This window comes from Capsicum annuum, chromosome 8 (genome assembly GCF_002878395.1).
Source record: "Capsicum annuum cultivar UCD-10X-F1 chromosome 8, UCD10Xv1.1, whole genome shotgun sequence".
Lineage (NCBI taxonomy): Eukaryota > Viridiplantae > Streptophyta > Magnoliopsida > Solanales > Solanaceae > Capsicum > Capsicum annuum.
In genome coordinates, this window is record NC_061118.1 from 34,353,480 (window position 1) to 34,369,895 (window position 16,416).

Here is a 16,416-nt window from a genome sequence, read left to right on the forward strand (position 1 = left end):
TACATCTTTGGCTTTTTCTTTGGTTTAGTATGTATTATAGAAGGATATTAGTATATAGCTAGCAAAGATGATAATGTTTTCATTATTTTGTTTTTTTCTTTCCTTAATAGCTGCAACTTCACTTTTCTCGTGGCTCTCTACATCACCATTTAACTCTTTTTTTGGAGTGTGGATAGACGCATTACTCTTAGAGAGCAACATAGTTTATGATTGTAAGATTGTAATATCCTAAAATTAATATATTTACAATATATTAGTTTGTTTAAAATTTAGAATTCTAATACCACGATACAGTGATAGTGGTAGAGTTATACAAGAACCACCAACATACATGAATTAGATGAAAAGAAAAAATTTAAAGAAGTATATTTCAATATTGTTAATTCTACAATCTTCTTCAATTGCTTGGTTCTTATAATAATAGTAGGCTACGTATTAGATTAGTTTCCGCACTCTAAGAAGTCTAATTATGGCTGATTTAGGCAAGAATTTCTGAAAAATGGTTGAGTCAAATGGAACCAAATAGGGAAACAATAGCATTTAGTATAGTTTTTGGTAGCCTTAAGAAGTTTGTAAAAAAAAGTCATAAAATATTGTGGTCATATCAGATTTATGAACTTTTTATATTTGTATAGAATATATTTGTATATGTGATTAAATAACACAACTCAATGTTTATCCTTTATAATTGGTGTATATATAATATATAACCCATGTATAAATATTAAATAATGAGAAAAGTAATTATACATTAATTATACAGTTATTGCACATGCAATATCTAATAATTAGACATTAGCTACTGATCTAAACATTACTCCCTTCGTTCCATTTTACCCGTCCCAAATTGAGATGACACAGCTATTAAGAAAATAATGATTGGTAATGTAACTTTATTATTTTGCCCCTCTTAGTTGTGTCTTGCTGTTAGTTCCAATATTGATAGATGATTAATACCAAAGCACCATTTATATTTTTAATGGTGTATTTTTAATGGTACTCCTCTTTGCAACATTTTTCAAAAATGCAAATAATAAGGAGTAATCAATTACATTAAGGGTATAATGGAAAAAAAAATTATTTTGTCTTGATAAGTAAAATAGGATATCAAATTAAGAATTTGGGACGGATAAAATGGGACGGAGAGAGTAATAAAATTATACATTTATGATATGATGAATTGTAGATCGAAAAGATAAGTCTATATTGATTATACATCAAATTTACTTGTCCTTACCCCCCATAAACATATGTGAGAATCAAAACTTTAAATAACTCAAACTATTTATTTGGCTAATAAAAGTATTAACTCGTGAAAGTTTGACTATAATGAAATTATCAAAATAAAGTACGGATAGTTTGTGTTTAAAAGTTGGAAAAATTTTATAAAAGCACAACTTTCACTACTGGAAATTACCTCTATTGCAACGAACTTTTTGGCGACGGTTAAAAAAGCGTTGCAATAGGTGGTCTATTGCAACGGTCTCGAGCGTTGCCAAAAATTATTGTTCTATTAGCTATAATTAACATTATAGTTGTTGCTTTTGACCATAAGCGTTGCAATAGCTAAATAAAATAAGCTATAGCAACGCTTATTTTATTCCCTCCATTTTCACAAAAACTTTTCATTCATTCCTCCAAAAAAAAAGAAAAACATTTTAATAAACCTACAGCTTAAACTTTCATATTGTACAATTTTATTTCTCTCTTAGCTCTAAACCTACGGGATGGCTACAGTATAGTCAACGATTAGGCTGCCAACTTTCTCTTACCTTAAACCTACGACATTGCTACAGTAATTGACGATTAGGGCTGCCAAGTTTTCTCTTCGATTAGCTGATATTGCTACAATAATCGACTATTAGGGCTGCCAAGTTTTCTCTTCGACTAGCTGATAGAATCGCTACAATCAACAATTAGGACTGCCGGGTACTCTTTCATTAGCTGATAGACTCGTTACAATCGACGATTAGGGCTGCCGGTGTACTGTTCGCTAAAATCGCTAACGACAGTCGCTACAGTTGCTACAAACTATTCAATCTTGTGGAGATGATCTAATAGTGAGCTGCCGGTGGTGAGCTCTATGGGATTTACTGGAGCCGCTTCAAAAATCTATTTGTGTTGGAAAGGCAGACCGATTTTGTACAACAATTTCTCTCAAATTTGCACTTCAATTGCTTCAATTTTGGAATTTTAAGGTTAGTTTTATTCTTCTGTAACTTTGCCCTAATTTTTTGGGATTTTGGGTTTTTCTTGAGTTCATTTGATTGCATGAAATTTTTGTTTTATCCTTGTAATTTTGCTGATTATGGTCGTTATGTTGGGGAAGATGTCGTAATTCATTATATTGACAACCAGAAGTTGAGGAAGATGAGTGTTACTGATTAGAGTTTTAATTGTTGTAGTCTTAATTGTTGATTTAATTTGTCTATATGTAGTCTCTATGTTTAGATTGCTATTCTTACTTATGTGGCTTTTCAGATTAACGAGAAACGATGATGAGAAATGATGTCTGTGGAAAGGATGATCTTTAGCCTGTTAATTTGAAAATACTTAAATGGGTAATTCATTTTTGATCTCTGTAATAGCAACGAGAGACAAGCTGATTTTGGACTATGCTGTAAACTAGTGAATATTTATAGCCTATTGGTTAATCAGTATTTAAGAGTTATATGCAAGGTAGATTTCATCGATATCAGGAATTTTTTGCTGCTCTTGATGTACTTTGGTTCAATAATAGAAAACGTATGATAATTTTCTGTCAAATGGGTCCTTATTAAACAAAAGAAGCTCATGTAATTTTCGGAGAATTATTTTTGCTGTAATTTCTTGTGCTTTCACACACCTCAATAATTTGTTCAATTCACAAGCATTCTTTGCGGAGTTAATCCTGTCCACCTAGGATGGATCGGATGGGCTCATACCAAGTGTTGTAGCTGGGATACATACCTGGAATCTTCAGGTTGTTACTCCCATGCCTCACCAGTGCAACCACTAGGACATCCTCCTAGGTACAAGGAAAACTATTTCTTTAATGAAATAAATTCAATTTATTATAGCAATAATTTGTTTAATGAAACTATTTACAACATAAAAATAATTGGTAGAAGTACGCACAACGTTTCAAAAAGCGAGTGTCTTTCACCTGAGTTAAGATGCTAACCAGCTCATTTTGGGAATAGGATAGGATTTGAAACGATACATTTGGAAGTCAAGTAGGTGGTCATCCATTTCATTCTAATTTTGTCTTTAGGTTGTAGCTTAATTGGTGGTGTTTGATAACTTTGTGCGCCTAGACTATTCCATTTGGTACATATAGCCCCTATTAATACAAGTGATAGGTAACTCTGCCTATAAGACTTAAACAGATAGGATTAAATCACTTAGATTGCCTCGATTGAGATATGAGTCATGATCTGCCATGGTCTTCATTCCAATTTCATTAACAGTTGACCTCCAGGTCACACTTTTAAAATATGCACGACCGCTCCTCTAAGTGGGATAAGTGCTCAAATTTCATTAGTTGTGAAAGGGAGAACATAACTCTCGATAGAAAGGTGTGGAGGATGCGGATTAGGGTAGAGGGTTATTGGAAGGGAGTGCGTCAGTAATAGTAGGGGAGAGTTCTTCTGTGTCTGGAGTTTTTGTTCATGGTGTTGCTGTTGTAGTATTATCTTGTGGCTAGCGGTGTTAGTTTAGTTTGCAATATGCACTTATCTTTTGTGTCTGTTATACTGTTAGTTTATTTTGCATACCGTACTAGTTTATTTGTACTTATCTTTTGTGTTTGTTACACTATTATCGGTCCTAAGCCGAGGGTCTATCAGAAACAACCTCTCTACTTCACCTGAGGTAGTGGTATGGTCTGTGTACACTCTACCCTCTCCAGACCCCACTATGTGGGAATACACTGGGTATGGTGTTATTGTTGTTGTTGTAAGTATATTTACTTGATTTTAGTTTTTTTGGATCGATTGTTTGTGAGTTCTAGTTATGCTACTTAAGTTCATTGATATTGTTATTGTTGGTTCACATTTTTGAAGAGTCTAAGCAACCTAGATAAGAGATGTTGTTAAATTTGCAATCTCAAAAACCTAATAATTTTGTTCCTCTATTTGGTGAAGTCTTCTTAGTATGGATTGGTTATGTCTGTTAAACTTGTTAAAATATCTGTGCAAGTTTCTTGGCTGCCTGTTTCACGTGGTTGACAATGTTCATATTTTAGCTTAGCATGAATCATAATTTTGGTGATTTTGTTGTGTTATATATATGTAGGATCTTAATGAATAGTGAAGATAAGAGTTGGATGAATTGTTAAATATGGTCTGATGAGTTTGAGCGTGGAGTGAAATATTTTCTTGAAAAGGCATTTGAAAGAGCTGCTCAAGGAAATGAGATATTATGTCCTTGTAGAGACTGCAAGAATCAACATTGGCGTTATAGAGATGTGGTGGAGGATTACTTGATTTCTAGAGGGTTTCTTCCTAGTTACACCAAATAGACTTTCCATGGAGAAAACGCTTCATCGAGAAAGACACATCATCCAATTAATGATGATGAAGGTTCTGATATGCGTGATGATATTGATGGACTACTTCACGATACGTTTAGAAATGTAGATGTTGAATCGAGGTATGGAGAAGGAGTTAGAGAGGGATTACCTGAAGATGCAACTACATTTTTTAAATTATTAGAGGAAGAAAAACAACAATTATATCCTGGGTGTGAGAATTTTAGTAAGCTGAGTTTCACCATTTAGTTGTTCTTATTTAAATCATTGCATGGGTTGAGTAACACAGCATTTTCAGATCTCTTAGTGTTGATAAAAGAGGCCTTTCTCTTTGCTCAGATACCAGAGTCTTTCAATAAGGCCAAAAATATGATAAGAGATTTGGGTCTTGATTATGAAAAAATACATACATGCCCTAATGATTGCATGTTATTCTGGAAGGACAATGAGAAAGTTGAGATTTGCTCTGTATGTGGGACTTCTAGATGGAAGAGTGTTGGTGGTGCCTCAACCAATGCAAGCTCTAAAATTCCTGCAAAGGTTTTAAAATACTTTCCCTTAAAGCCTAGGCTTAAGAGGATGTTCATGTATTCTGAAACAGCTGTTGCAATGAAATGGCATACTAATGAACGACCAAATGATGGAAATCTAAGGCATCCCACTGATGGCCTGACATGGAAGGATTTTGATCGTTTGTATCCATATTTCTCTAGAGATCCTCATAATGTTAGGTTAGATCTCTCGAGTGATGGTTTCAATCCATTTCGAACAATGAGTATTTCTCATAGCACGTGGCTTGTTATGCTGATGAACTATAATTTATCACCATGGATCTACATGAAGTCGGAGTATCTTATGTTGTCAATGATTATTCCAGGCCCATCTTCTCCTGGAAATGATATTGATGTGTATTTTCAACCACTGCTTGATAAATTAAATAAACTATAGGAATCTGGAATAGATACTTATGATGCTGAAACCAAACAAACATTCAAAATGCGTGCAACCTTAATGTGGACAGTTAGTGATTTTCTAGCATTAGCAATGCTTTCAGGATGGAGCACTAAGGGAAAATTGGCATGCCCTAATTGCAATCATAACACATGCTCTCAATATCTCAAACATAGTCGAAAGATGTGTTATTTGGGTCATCGAAGATTTTTGCTGTTTGATCATCCACTGTGAAAAGATAAATAGTTATTTGATGGTAAGGAGGAACATAGACGTGCACCAATTTCTTTGTCGGGTATAGAAGTGCTTGAAGAGTTGCGCGAATTCAACAATGTTTTGGAAAGGGCAAAAAGAAAAGGTCTTGAGATAATAAAGGTCCTTGGAAGAAAATATCTATCTTTTTTTAATTGTCATATTGGCCAGATAATAAATTGAGGAACAATCTTGATCCAATGCACATAGAAAAGAATATATGTGATAGTTTGCTTGGGACTTTATTGGAGATAGATGAAAAGTCAAAGGATCATGTAAATTCTCGATATGACTTACAAGAAATGGGAATACGGGAGGAGCTACAACCGATAAAAGATAGTAATGGAAATGTATGTTTGGCACAATCTCCATTCTCCATGGAACCAGAATAGAAAAAACTGTTTTGCAGCGTTTGGCTCAATCTTCATTCTCCATGGAACCGTAACAGAAAAAATTATTTTGCAGTGTCTTGAAAAATGTCAAATTACCTAAAGGGTGTGCTTCAAATATATCAGATCGCGTGAATATGAAGGAGATGAAGATATCCGGGTACAAGAGTCATGATGCTCATTTTATAATGCATCACGTGCTACAGGTTACTGTTAGAAAAGCGTTACCTAAGAATGTTGCATTGACATTGATTAGGTTGTGCAATTTTTTTAGAGCCATATGTAGTAAGGTAATTAGGCCTAGAGATCTTGAAAAACTGGAGTCTGAAATTGGTGAATTACATCTAACCTTGAAATGATTTTTCATATAGCATTTTTTGATATAATGCTACATTTTCCTGTTTATTTAGTAAATAAAATTAAGCTTGGGGGTCCTATTCATCTTTACTGGATGTATTCCATTGAGAGGGCCCTATGTAACCTTAAGGGGCTCGTTCGTAATCGATCATGCCTAGAAGTATCAATAGCAGAAGGTTACTTGGTTGGAGAGTGCTTGATTTTTTGTTCAAGATACCTACATGATGGTGTGAAGATGCAATTTAGCAGGTACCAAACTGAAGATGAGGAATCCATTCTGAATTTGTCCCCTATATTCCCTAAGAATGGTCATCCAATTGGAAGTGAGAAGAAAAAAAATTACACTTTTTTTATGGATGTAAAGTTACGTTATGAAGCACATCGATATGTCCTTTTTAACACAGGAGATGAAGAAGTGAAAAAGCTCATTGAGTAAGATATTTACCCATTAAACTTCATTCGCTTGTTTATGATAAGGTACATAAACATCTATTTATAACGACCTAGTAATAATATTTTCAATATTCTTGATTGCAGGGAACATAAAACCTCATTGAGTAGTCATACTAGATCTAATGCATGGGTAAGAGCAACGAATCATAGTTGTGAATTCAGCAGTTGGTTTAAACAAAAAGTTAAAAATGTTGAAGTATCCCATCATTTAAAATGGCTATCTAAGGGGCCTAATATGGTGGCCAAGAGATATAGAGCATATTTCATCAATGGATATCAATTTCATACAAAAGATTGGGATGCCCCACACAAGACTCAAAATAGTAGAGTGACTTTATCAGCAACAACTGATAGTTTTGCTAGTGCTAGGGACCAAAATTCCATAGATGGAGTGGTGATTTATTATAGAGTCATTCGAGATATCATTGAGATTGATTATTATGGTTGTTTTAGTGTTGTGTTGTTTAAATGTGATTGGCATTAGAATGAAGTAGATGAGTATGGGTTAACTCGGGTATACTTCAACAAGTTATGCAGTCAAGATGATCTTTTTGTGTTGGCATCACAAGTTTATCAAGTTTCTTATGTTGCGGATCCAATTGAGAAAGATGTTTATTATGCAAGGAATAAAGTCCCTATTGATTTGTATTATCTGGAGGAAGAGAATTGCCCTAATATAGGAGAAACATTTTGGAGGGAGCCTAATGATGACATTGATTCCTCAACTAGATTAGATGAGGGTGACTTTAGATGGGCAAGAAAAGATGGAGCCATTATTATTGTTGATATTCCATCTACTGAAGAAAATTCAGAAGATATAGTTGTGGAAACATCGGAAGACGAGGATGAGTTTGACGTTACTGTTTGGGATTGGATGGAGGCAGATGATTAAACAAGAAAGTTCTTTTGAATATATGCTCATCATTAGTTTCATTTTTTTTGTGAGTGTTAAATTTTCTTTTCGTATGTATTTTATATCCATTCTTGTTTAGAAAGTTGATCACTTTAATTCTCAATATACAGAGAACATCACATCTCAATATCCTACTTTAATCTTTGCTTTTTGACAATTTGTTGTTTGTAGTAAGATTTTTTTGTCTTGATTTGTGTTATTGTGTTGTTTGTAGTTAGATTTTGTTGTTTTCAGTTGGATGGTATTTTTATTCAGTTTCTGTGTACTGAAATGGCAAAATTTGTACAAGTTCCAAGAGGAATTGGGTAATCTGATGATACTTTAGGGGTTGTTTGGTTTGAAAATATTGGTTTTGGATGAGTTGTATCTGAATAGAGTAGAATTAATGCAAAAGATTTATATAATCAACCTGAGTTTTGGGATTTATGCTTCTGTTTAATACATTGGATAAGTGAAATTTTACGCTCTTTGTTCTTTCAAGATTGGTGCTTTTGTCTAATGTCTATCACTACGATTATATTTCAGGCTTGCCACCACGTTACAGTGACTTCATTAGGAAAATCACACCTGGATTGTCTCTTTTCTTGTACAACTACTCAACTTATCAGTTTCACGGAGTTTTTGAGGTCTGTATCTCTACACTATTTGCATTACATGGTTGAATGTAAATGGATGAATTTTGTATTACTACTATCACACTGTTCTCCTTTTTGATTCACCGAGCTAATGCTTAAACTGCTATAGGTTGCTAGCTTTGGTGGCTCAAACATTGGTCTGTCTGCCTGGACAAGAACCCTTGTGAATCTTGCTTTCCTGCTCAGGTGAGAAAGTTATTTAGAATATAATTTTCATAATTTTATGTGACCCGTATTAGGAGGGACAATGTTGAAAATGTTACTTCTTCTATGATGTGTATACAGGATATGATATGCAACATTATTTTCTTATGCTAATCCAATCCTATGTGAATAGCACAGCCTCGACATTTGTACCCATATATAAAAGTATTGGTCACTGAGAACACCCATAATTCAATTAGAATTTAGATTCGGTATTTGAAGTTCTGCTTCTGAGAACACTATTGGAAGTTCTGTTACACGATGAATATCTAATTGTTTCAGGTGCTTTTTTTACTTTTTCAGGTGGTTTAACCGTACCGGAGAGTCATTCATTAAAGTACCCATTTTTTGTTGTAGTCTCATATCTTACTTTGGCTGTTTTTCCATTCTGCATAACTTTTGCAGTCGTTTGTACAGTGTACAGAAATTCTTCTCTTTTTGGCTGGATTGGTCAATACATACTTGTAAGGGTCATTTCTTTTTGTTTCCTTTTTTTAAGCAATATTAAGCGTCGTAGTACTAATCGAATCAGTCATTGCCAAAATGGAACCATATACAACTAGTGCTTCCACTAAATCTGGAAACATTTCTGCCATCTTAAATGCGACCATTCCTTCATAACTGAACGCAACCACTATGCACTTCTCCACTCTTAATTTCCTTAATCCTTTTCCCAAATACTCCGCTTGAAATCCCGATGATCGGTCTGACTTATCGGTTATTGAACCCCCGAATAAAGGTAAGTCAGGTACAAAAGAGTATTTTTTAGTTAATGCACCTATTTGAAATTGCCATGTGATAATTCCCTTAGCAGCGAAGCTGTGGATTAGTATGACTACGGGTTTGTTCGGGTCAGTTATGGTTGTGGATTCAGGAGAAATGGCATATTCAGGGAAAAATGGCTTCTTCTCACGTCTTAATGGACATTCCAATTATATGTATGGTCATTAATACATTATTAGTTCTGAGATCTTTAACACCTAAGCCGAGACAATAGCATTATATTCCCATGATAGTTATTGGCCTGTTACAATCACTATTCCAATATCACTATTAGCAAGCCCTTTGGTAGTTTTTGATATGCTTCTAAATTTGATAGCTTGTCAATGAATATATGCCACATTGCTTGTGAAGAAAATTTACTCTTACTATGATTAACCAAAAAAGACACTGTTATGTCTTAAAATTTGTCATGTAAAGGGCAGTTCTTGGTGGAATTACTGGTACATTAATCTAGGTCTAATTTTTGAATATGGAAGGTAATTTGGTAACTAGCTTGACATTACATTTTTGCTCTTGATCTTACATAGACTTAAAGAATCATGAATCAGCAAGGGTGTTCGAGAAATCATCAGAAAGCTAAAAACTTTCTTTCAGCTGGATCACTAACAGCTCTACGAAATAAACAAATACTAGAACACAAGAAGAAGAAGAACACAAGATGCATAAATGCAAAGGAAAAAAATCAAAAGTGAAAGGAGAAGGCAAACATCATTCCACCTATATCTCAAGTACTAGAACAAGTGCAACAAGTGCCACTATATCTCAGGTATCACAAAAAGTGCAACAGGTGTGTCCGTATTTCACCTCTTTTGCACCACCAGCACCAGTAGAGGAGCAAGTGCGACAAGAATTGCCAAACTCCACCATTCGTGCATCACAACCCACAGTTGAACGAGTCTAGCAAGATCAGTCACAACTTCCAAATTTACAAGCAAATGAACAATCTAGAGAAGGAAAGAATACGTATACATACATACATACATACATATATATACTATTTCAAAAATTGTATGCATTTTAGTAATTTTATTGTTGATCTTATTGTAGGCCCTTCAACTAATAAAAGAAAAAGAGGCGTTACACAAATGCAAGCAGTACATGGACAGACTAACCGTCAACAAATACTGCTAAATGAGTTGAACCAGTCTATTGGTCCAACTAAACCAGTGGTCGCTGAATTTTCTAGCTTTCTTGGCACATTGGCAAGGAACGGGACATTTTGTCCTCTTAATCTCAGTTGGACAAAGTTGAAGACACACGATGATATGTGGAGCTATATTCAGTTTCTAAGTTCTCAATATTTTGATTTCTACTTGAATAGTTTTTACAATTTTTACACTAACCCAATTCAACCAAATTATAGGAAAAATATGACTTTCCCAACAATGGGAAAGAATGGGTTATGAGATCAATTGATGCTGCATTTAGAGGGTAAGTCCGGATTCAAGAAATATCACTTTTATGCGTACACCAATGATGAAATTCGAAGGGCAAAAAGGCCTACCTCTGTTCCAGAACGTGTATTTGAAGATCTCCTTGAGTATTGGAATTCAAAAGAAGCAAAGGTATGATATCAATATGGACAACAGTTATATTATTGTTAGCTTGCATTTATTATTGAATTTATCACACCTGATCTTCCTTTTTACGTTGTTCTTTCTTTTGATATAACGCATTAAATTCTGTGTGTTTAAACCTTCACTACTTCGATATTTTTATTAAAAACCTATTCATAAATACTGACTTGCAGGATACTTCCAAGAATAACAAAGAAAATATGAAAAAGTTTAAGTATCCGCATACTATGGGCAAAATAAGTTTTGCTTTAATCGGCGAGGTTGGTGTTTTCTCATATTGTTACTATGAATTTGTTGAGTTTACTTGATAATATTTTAATGCTTACTTGCATGTAACTAGGAAAAAAGAAGAAAAATTCTGATGCTATGTCGAATAAGGACTTCTTTGTGGCTACTAGAAGGAGGAAACCTGATCGAGTATATAAGGACACATCTAAAGAGATTGCAAATAAAATAGTATGAAATTTTCTATTTCAAAATTGATTAAGATCATTGTTTTCTTAATTGTTGAATCAACTAAATTTACTTGCTCGTGGATCTAATGTGTAGGTTGAAATGGAGAGAATAGAGACTCAAGAAAGTGAAGATGGCACTCAATCAACTGATCCATTCACAACAGTTATAGGGCCTGATCATCCTGGTCGAGTAAGACTACTCGGATGCGAGGTTACCAAGACTCTTTTAAAATAGAAAACAAATGATTCTGGATCCTCTTCAAAAGCTGATGAACTAGTGGAGAAGAGTTTGGATGAGCTAGAAGAGAGGATGCAACAAAGAATTAATGTTCAAAGAGATGCTATTGAGAGAGAAGTTACAATGAACATCATTGCACAACTTCGGCTTCTAAATCCAGGATTAACACTTGATCCTAATATGTTAGGATTCAATGTTCATTCGTCAGATAAAGCGCTTGCAAATCAACCAATAAATTGTCCATCTATTGGTAGTAACAATCAAGGTCAATTTCCATTTCTTGATTTGTTAGTAGTAACAATCTGTTGGTAGAACTTCTATTGCTTTTGATGTGTGTCTGTTGCTGATTAGCTGGAGAAAGTTTGGTATTAGTATTTTGGTATTGTGTCCTGGTATTATTAGTTTGGTATTCTGTCCTGAAAGAATATAAAGATGATCCCCCCTCTTTAAGCTTAGGCCAGCTGAGAAGTTTCTCTAAGCGGTGGTTGATATACCTTTTGTATTTAAAAGGTAGATGCTATACTATACATATCAAATTTTTGGAGTTATGTCAGTACTCTACATGTTAACTGGTATAATAATAGTGTGTTACCCATAAATCATGTGCTGCATTTGCACGTTATGGCTCCAATTCTGGGCTGCTAGACAGAGATACCTCTGAAACTTTGCCTTGTGATTGATAGGTCTGATGAATTACCTGAACTTCAGGTATTCATGTCAAATTGGAATGTAGAGCTGGATTAGGAGTGGCCTTTTTTGTTGTGTTCTTGTAAAATCTCTTTAACAGTTAATTGGAGTTAACCAAGTAATTATTCCATTAATCCCACCTCCATTAGTCCATTCCAGGTTCTCATCTGTTATTATATTAATTTTTTAACCTTTTGGTAGGCTATTTTGTTCCTTTGGCCTTTTTTTGGTATATGATTGGCTCTCTTGCTAGTTTTGTACATTTAAATTTTGTAGTTGCGAAAGTATTTTGAAAAGTTAGAATACTTCTGCATGGAAAGATCATCGATGGAAGAGTTAGTTTCCTGTTAGATGGCAAGATTTTTAGATACACTCTTGAAGAGCAGCAGTTGGGGTCCATTAATTTGTCCTTTCGTGTTGCTCTTTCACAGGGAGGTTCTTGTTCTTTTTCTTATAGTCCCGGTCTCAATTACCCAATGTGTTCAAAACCAATTTCAACCTGGATTCATTTCCCAGTCAGCTCTGGTTCTTGGTATCTCCTTTTTTCGACATGACAGATAGTTCTGTCATTGTACTCCAATTGGAAATTTTGACCTATTTTTGAGTCACCAGCAGATTAAAGAGGGAAGTGTTTTTTTTAGTATTCCCCTCCACCCCCCACCCCCCACCCTCCATCTCCTTTTCCTTAATGGGAAGCAATACAGAATTCAAATTTCAGTAATATTTTTGGTTTCTGAATTTGTGCTGGGAGCTTCATCATCTGACTGTAGCTTATGATCCATTTCCCTTGTTCTTATAGTCTTGGGTAGACGAACTGTAAGCATTCTTAGATCTTTTGTTTTCAAACATATATGTTCCTTTTATTAAATTGTAGATCTATTTGTATCATTGCCTATATACACGTTTGTTCTTTTTCTCCTAAGTTATATTGTAGGAAAATTTAAGAAATTGGGAAAATGGTGCTTAAAAATGTGGTTTATAGTGTATATCTCTATGGAAGGATATGGAGCATGAAATGCGCTTGGAGAATTGTAATGTTCGTCCTCTATAATATGAACTTGTGACTTCCCTCCAGGAAATTAGGATATGATTGTGTTTGGCTGCTAATTTTTCACTTGGTCCTTTCAATACAAAGTTTGTTGTTTCATCAGCTTGATCTCTCCTATGCGCTTATGTATACGGCTCTAAATTTACTAGTGTTGCCTTCAGTCAGTTGTTGCTATTATGTAGGCATTTAGTTTGTTTTTTTTGGTGTATTAAAATAAGGAATGGTTATTTCTTCAGTGGGAATCCTCTTTGGCAAAGCATATTGGTGCAGTTCTGTCTTATATTAACGTGTAGATATTAGTGATAGATGAAGTACCAGGCTTGTTCAGTTACGAACCATTTCTGGACGCAGAAACCAAGTCCTAATTAGTACTTTTGAAAGTGAATTTATTTGGCTTGGTACCTAGTGAAATTATGTGGATTTGAGAATCACACTTTATGGAAACCTTGCAAAGATTCCAAGTTCTGAACATTGCATTATAGTGAAATTATGTGGATTTGAGAATCACACTTTATGGATTTCAAAGAGCCTTTTGCATCTGTGTTGATTCAGTTCTAGGTGTATAAGGGACATAGAGGCTTCCTTTCTGTTTTCTTGGTGGCAGGATACTATCTCTCCTGCCTGAAACAAAAAATCAAGTTAGACAATTTGAACATCAATAGCGCGGTCCAACTTAAAAGCTGCAAAAGCTTAATAAACATGTAGTTACAGAAAAGAGTAAGCTACAATTTTTGGTGGAAGAGTAAATTCAGATACACTAGAAGAAAAGATACAAGCCTACCACTTTGGGGAGTTTGCTGTTTCAACGAGCTAGACAGTCGAGAGGATTTGCCTCTTTACTAGCTAACTTATACATGGTTTATGTGCTTATTTTGTTGTGGAATAGTCCTTTTTATGTTGTTATTTAAGTGCTAATTTATATTATTTGTTCTCTTTTTATAGATGTTCAAAATGAAGAAAGAGAAGATGAAGAAAATGATGAAAACATTGACCGTCCTTAAGAAGATTTTTGGGTTGTGGATAAATGCTCTAACATCAATAGTTTTGTGTTGAATTTTTTGAAACTTATCGCAACTTGAACTTGCTAGTATGTAAAAACTTAACTAATCATTTGGACTTGATTACATTTTACTTTTGGGTTGAAATTACTAGCTTGCTGTATATTTTGAATTTTGAGATTATTAATGAATGATTTTGTTTTGTAATGTTTATATATTGTGTTAAAATTTATTATGTAATAAAAATTTACATTAATACAACTATTTATATAAATCGTTTCAATTTAATAACACATGGCAATCATTGTTGCAATAGATTAATAAAGCATTACAATAGGTACTCAAAAAGTGTTGCAATAGTACAAATGTGTCGCAATAGATGTTATTGCAACGGTTTAATGTCGTCGCAATAGATGATATTGCAACGGTTCAACTTTGTTGCAACAGTATCTATTGCAACAGTTTGTAACCATTGCAATATATTAAAATAGGCAAGGGAGGTTTCACTTAAACTAAGAAAACTATCATCATTTCCCAACACTAAAATCAAGATAGCGTCGTGTATTTCAGGTAAACCAATCAACACCCAAACCATATGCCATTCTCATGTTTCTAAAGACGAAAGAAAATAGTTGCAAGCAATTTCAAGAACTTCATGCCCAAACAAAACCACATGACCCAACTCAAAGAGAATGCACCCCATGTACTGATTTTGACATCAAAGAGACCCTTTCCATTCCCTTTTATAATAAAATCAATGCATTTCTTTGGGGATCAAACAAACGAAATACTGACTTGAAACAAACTCAAAAAGGAAATGAAAGATTCAAACTTGTAATTCCGCAACAAATGGAACACGGATATCAGGTGAACAATATTCAGCAGCTCAAAACGTATTAAACAAAATTGAAACACAAACTTTAACCGCAAAAAAATCAGATAAACAAAGTTCCAACAGCCCGAAACTTCAAAAGAATGAAACTTTAAACATTGAAGCCAACCTTAACAGGACACTAGCTACTCCAACAAAAATCAAAAGCACGAAACTTTAACATTAAAAAATCTATGGTCTTTAAGACCTCTATAGCTAACAAACCCAGCAACTACGATTGCGAATGACATGATTATACGACTAAAATGCTAAGAGCAGAATCGCCTGGCAGAATGAAAGAAAGGAAAAAAAATATTTTGAAACTAAAAATGATGAAAGGTTACCTGTTTTGGAGCAGCAAAACTGGACTTGAGCTCTTGATGGAATCTCGATTACCACCAGAGACTGACGTCGTTGTCAACTCAAAAACCAACCAGTCGACGAACCTTCAAGGCTTACGATTAAACGACCAACTTTCAAAAGAAGAAAAAGAGAAACGAGAAAATTTCTACCAAAAGAATCGCTTATTCTCAAAATTTTCTTCCGTCTCCCTCAGTTATTTTTTTCTCCTTTTGAATACCTCTCTCTTAGAAGAAATTTCCCAACCCTCAAATTTCTAACCTCCAGAGAACCTCTCTAAAATTTTTGAACCCCCCCTCGAGACTTCTAAAACTCCCTTTTTATAGAGAACAACTAGGGTTTTCTAGGACTTCAATCCGATGGGAAAGAATGGGGTCTCCTAGGGGTAATTTTGGGATTTTCTTTCAAAAAAGAATTCAAAATTTAAACCTAGAAACGTTTTTTGCCAACAAACTCGTATGAATTTTGGAATTTTCTTTATGAAATCCAAAATTCTCCGGCCAATGGATTTGAAGGGATGAAATTCCTTCACGAACCAACAGAAATTCAGTAGGTGTGTACGAATTCGTACCAGTAAACCCAAAAATTTCAGGATTTGAACTGTAGATGAGACACATAAGCGTGTTTCTGGAAGATCCTTGGACCGTTGAAACTAGGTCTTAACCGGTTGATGTTGCACGCGATATTTGGGTTGGGTTTCACCAGATTTGGGTTGATTTGGATGAATTGGAGCTA

General features: G+C 34.4%; 1 protein-coding gene and 1 long non-coding RNA gene across 3 annotated transcripts; both read left to right on the forward strand.

The window, feature by feature from the left end:
• Window positions 1–1,541: 1,541 nt before the first annotated feature.
• On the forward strand, window positions 1,542–10,136 carry LOC107845138. Its single transcript, XR_001666734.2, has 4 exons — window positions 1,542–2,198; window positions 8,351–8,451; window positions 8,570–8,646; window positions 9,975–10,136. It is a non-coding gene; the product is annotated as an uncharacterized LOC107845138 (long non-coding RNA).
• Window positions 10,137–10,467: 331 nt separating this feature from the next.
• On the forward strand, window positions 10,468–12,264 carry LOC107845129. 2 transcript variants are annotated; one of them, XM_047394326.1, is made up of 5 exons: window positions 10,468–10,714; window positions 10,811–11,012; window positions 11,198–11,284; window positions 11,365–11,480; window positions 11,574–12,264. In XM_047394326.1, coding segments are annotated over exons 2-5 (354 nt in total). In that variant the 5' UTR covers window positions 10,468–10,714; window positions 10,811–10,862; the 3' UTR covers window positions 11,575–12,264. The 2 variants fall into 2 exon arrangements, with proteins under 2 accessions (XP_047250282.1, XP_016544875.1); XM_016689389.1 differs by having other exon boundaries at window positions 10,468–11,012.
• Window positions 12,265–16,416: the final 4,152 nt, after the last annotated feature.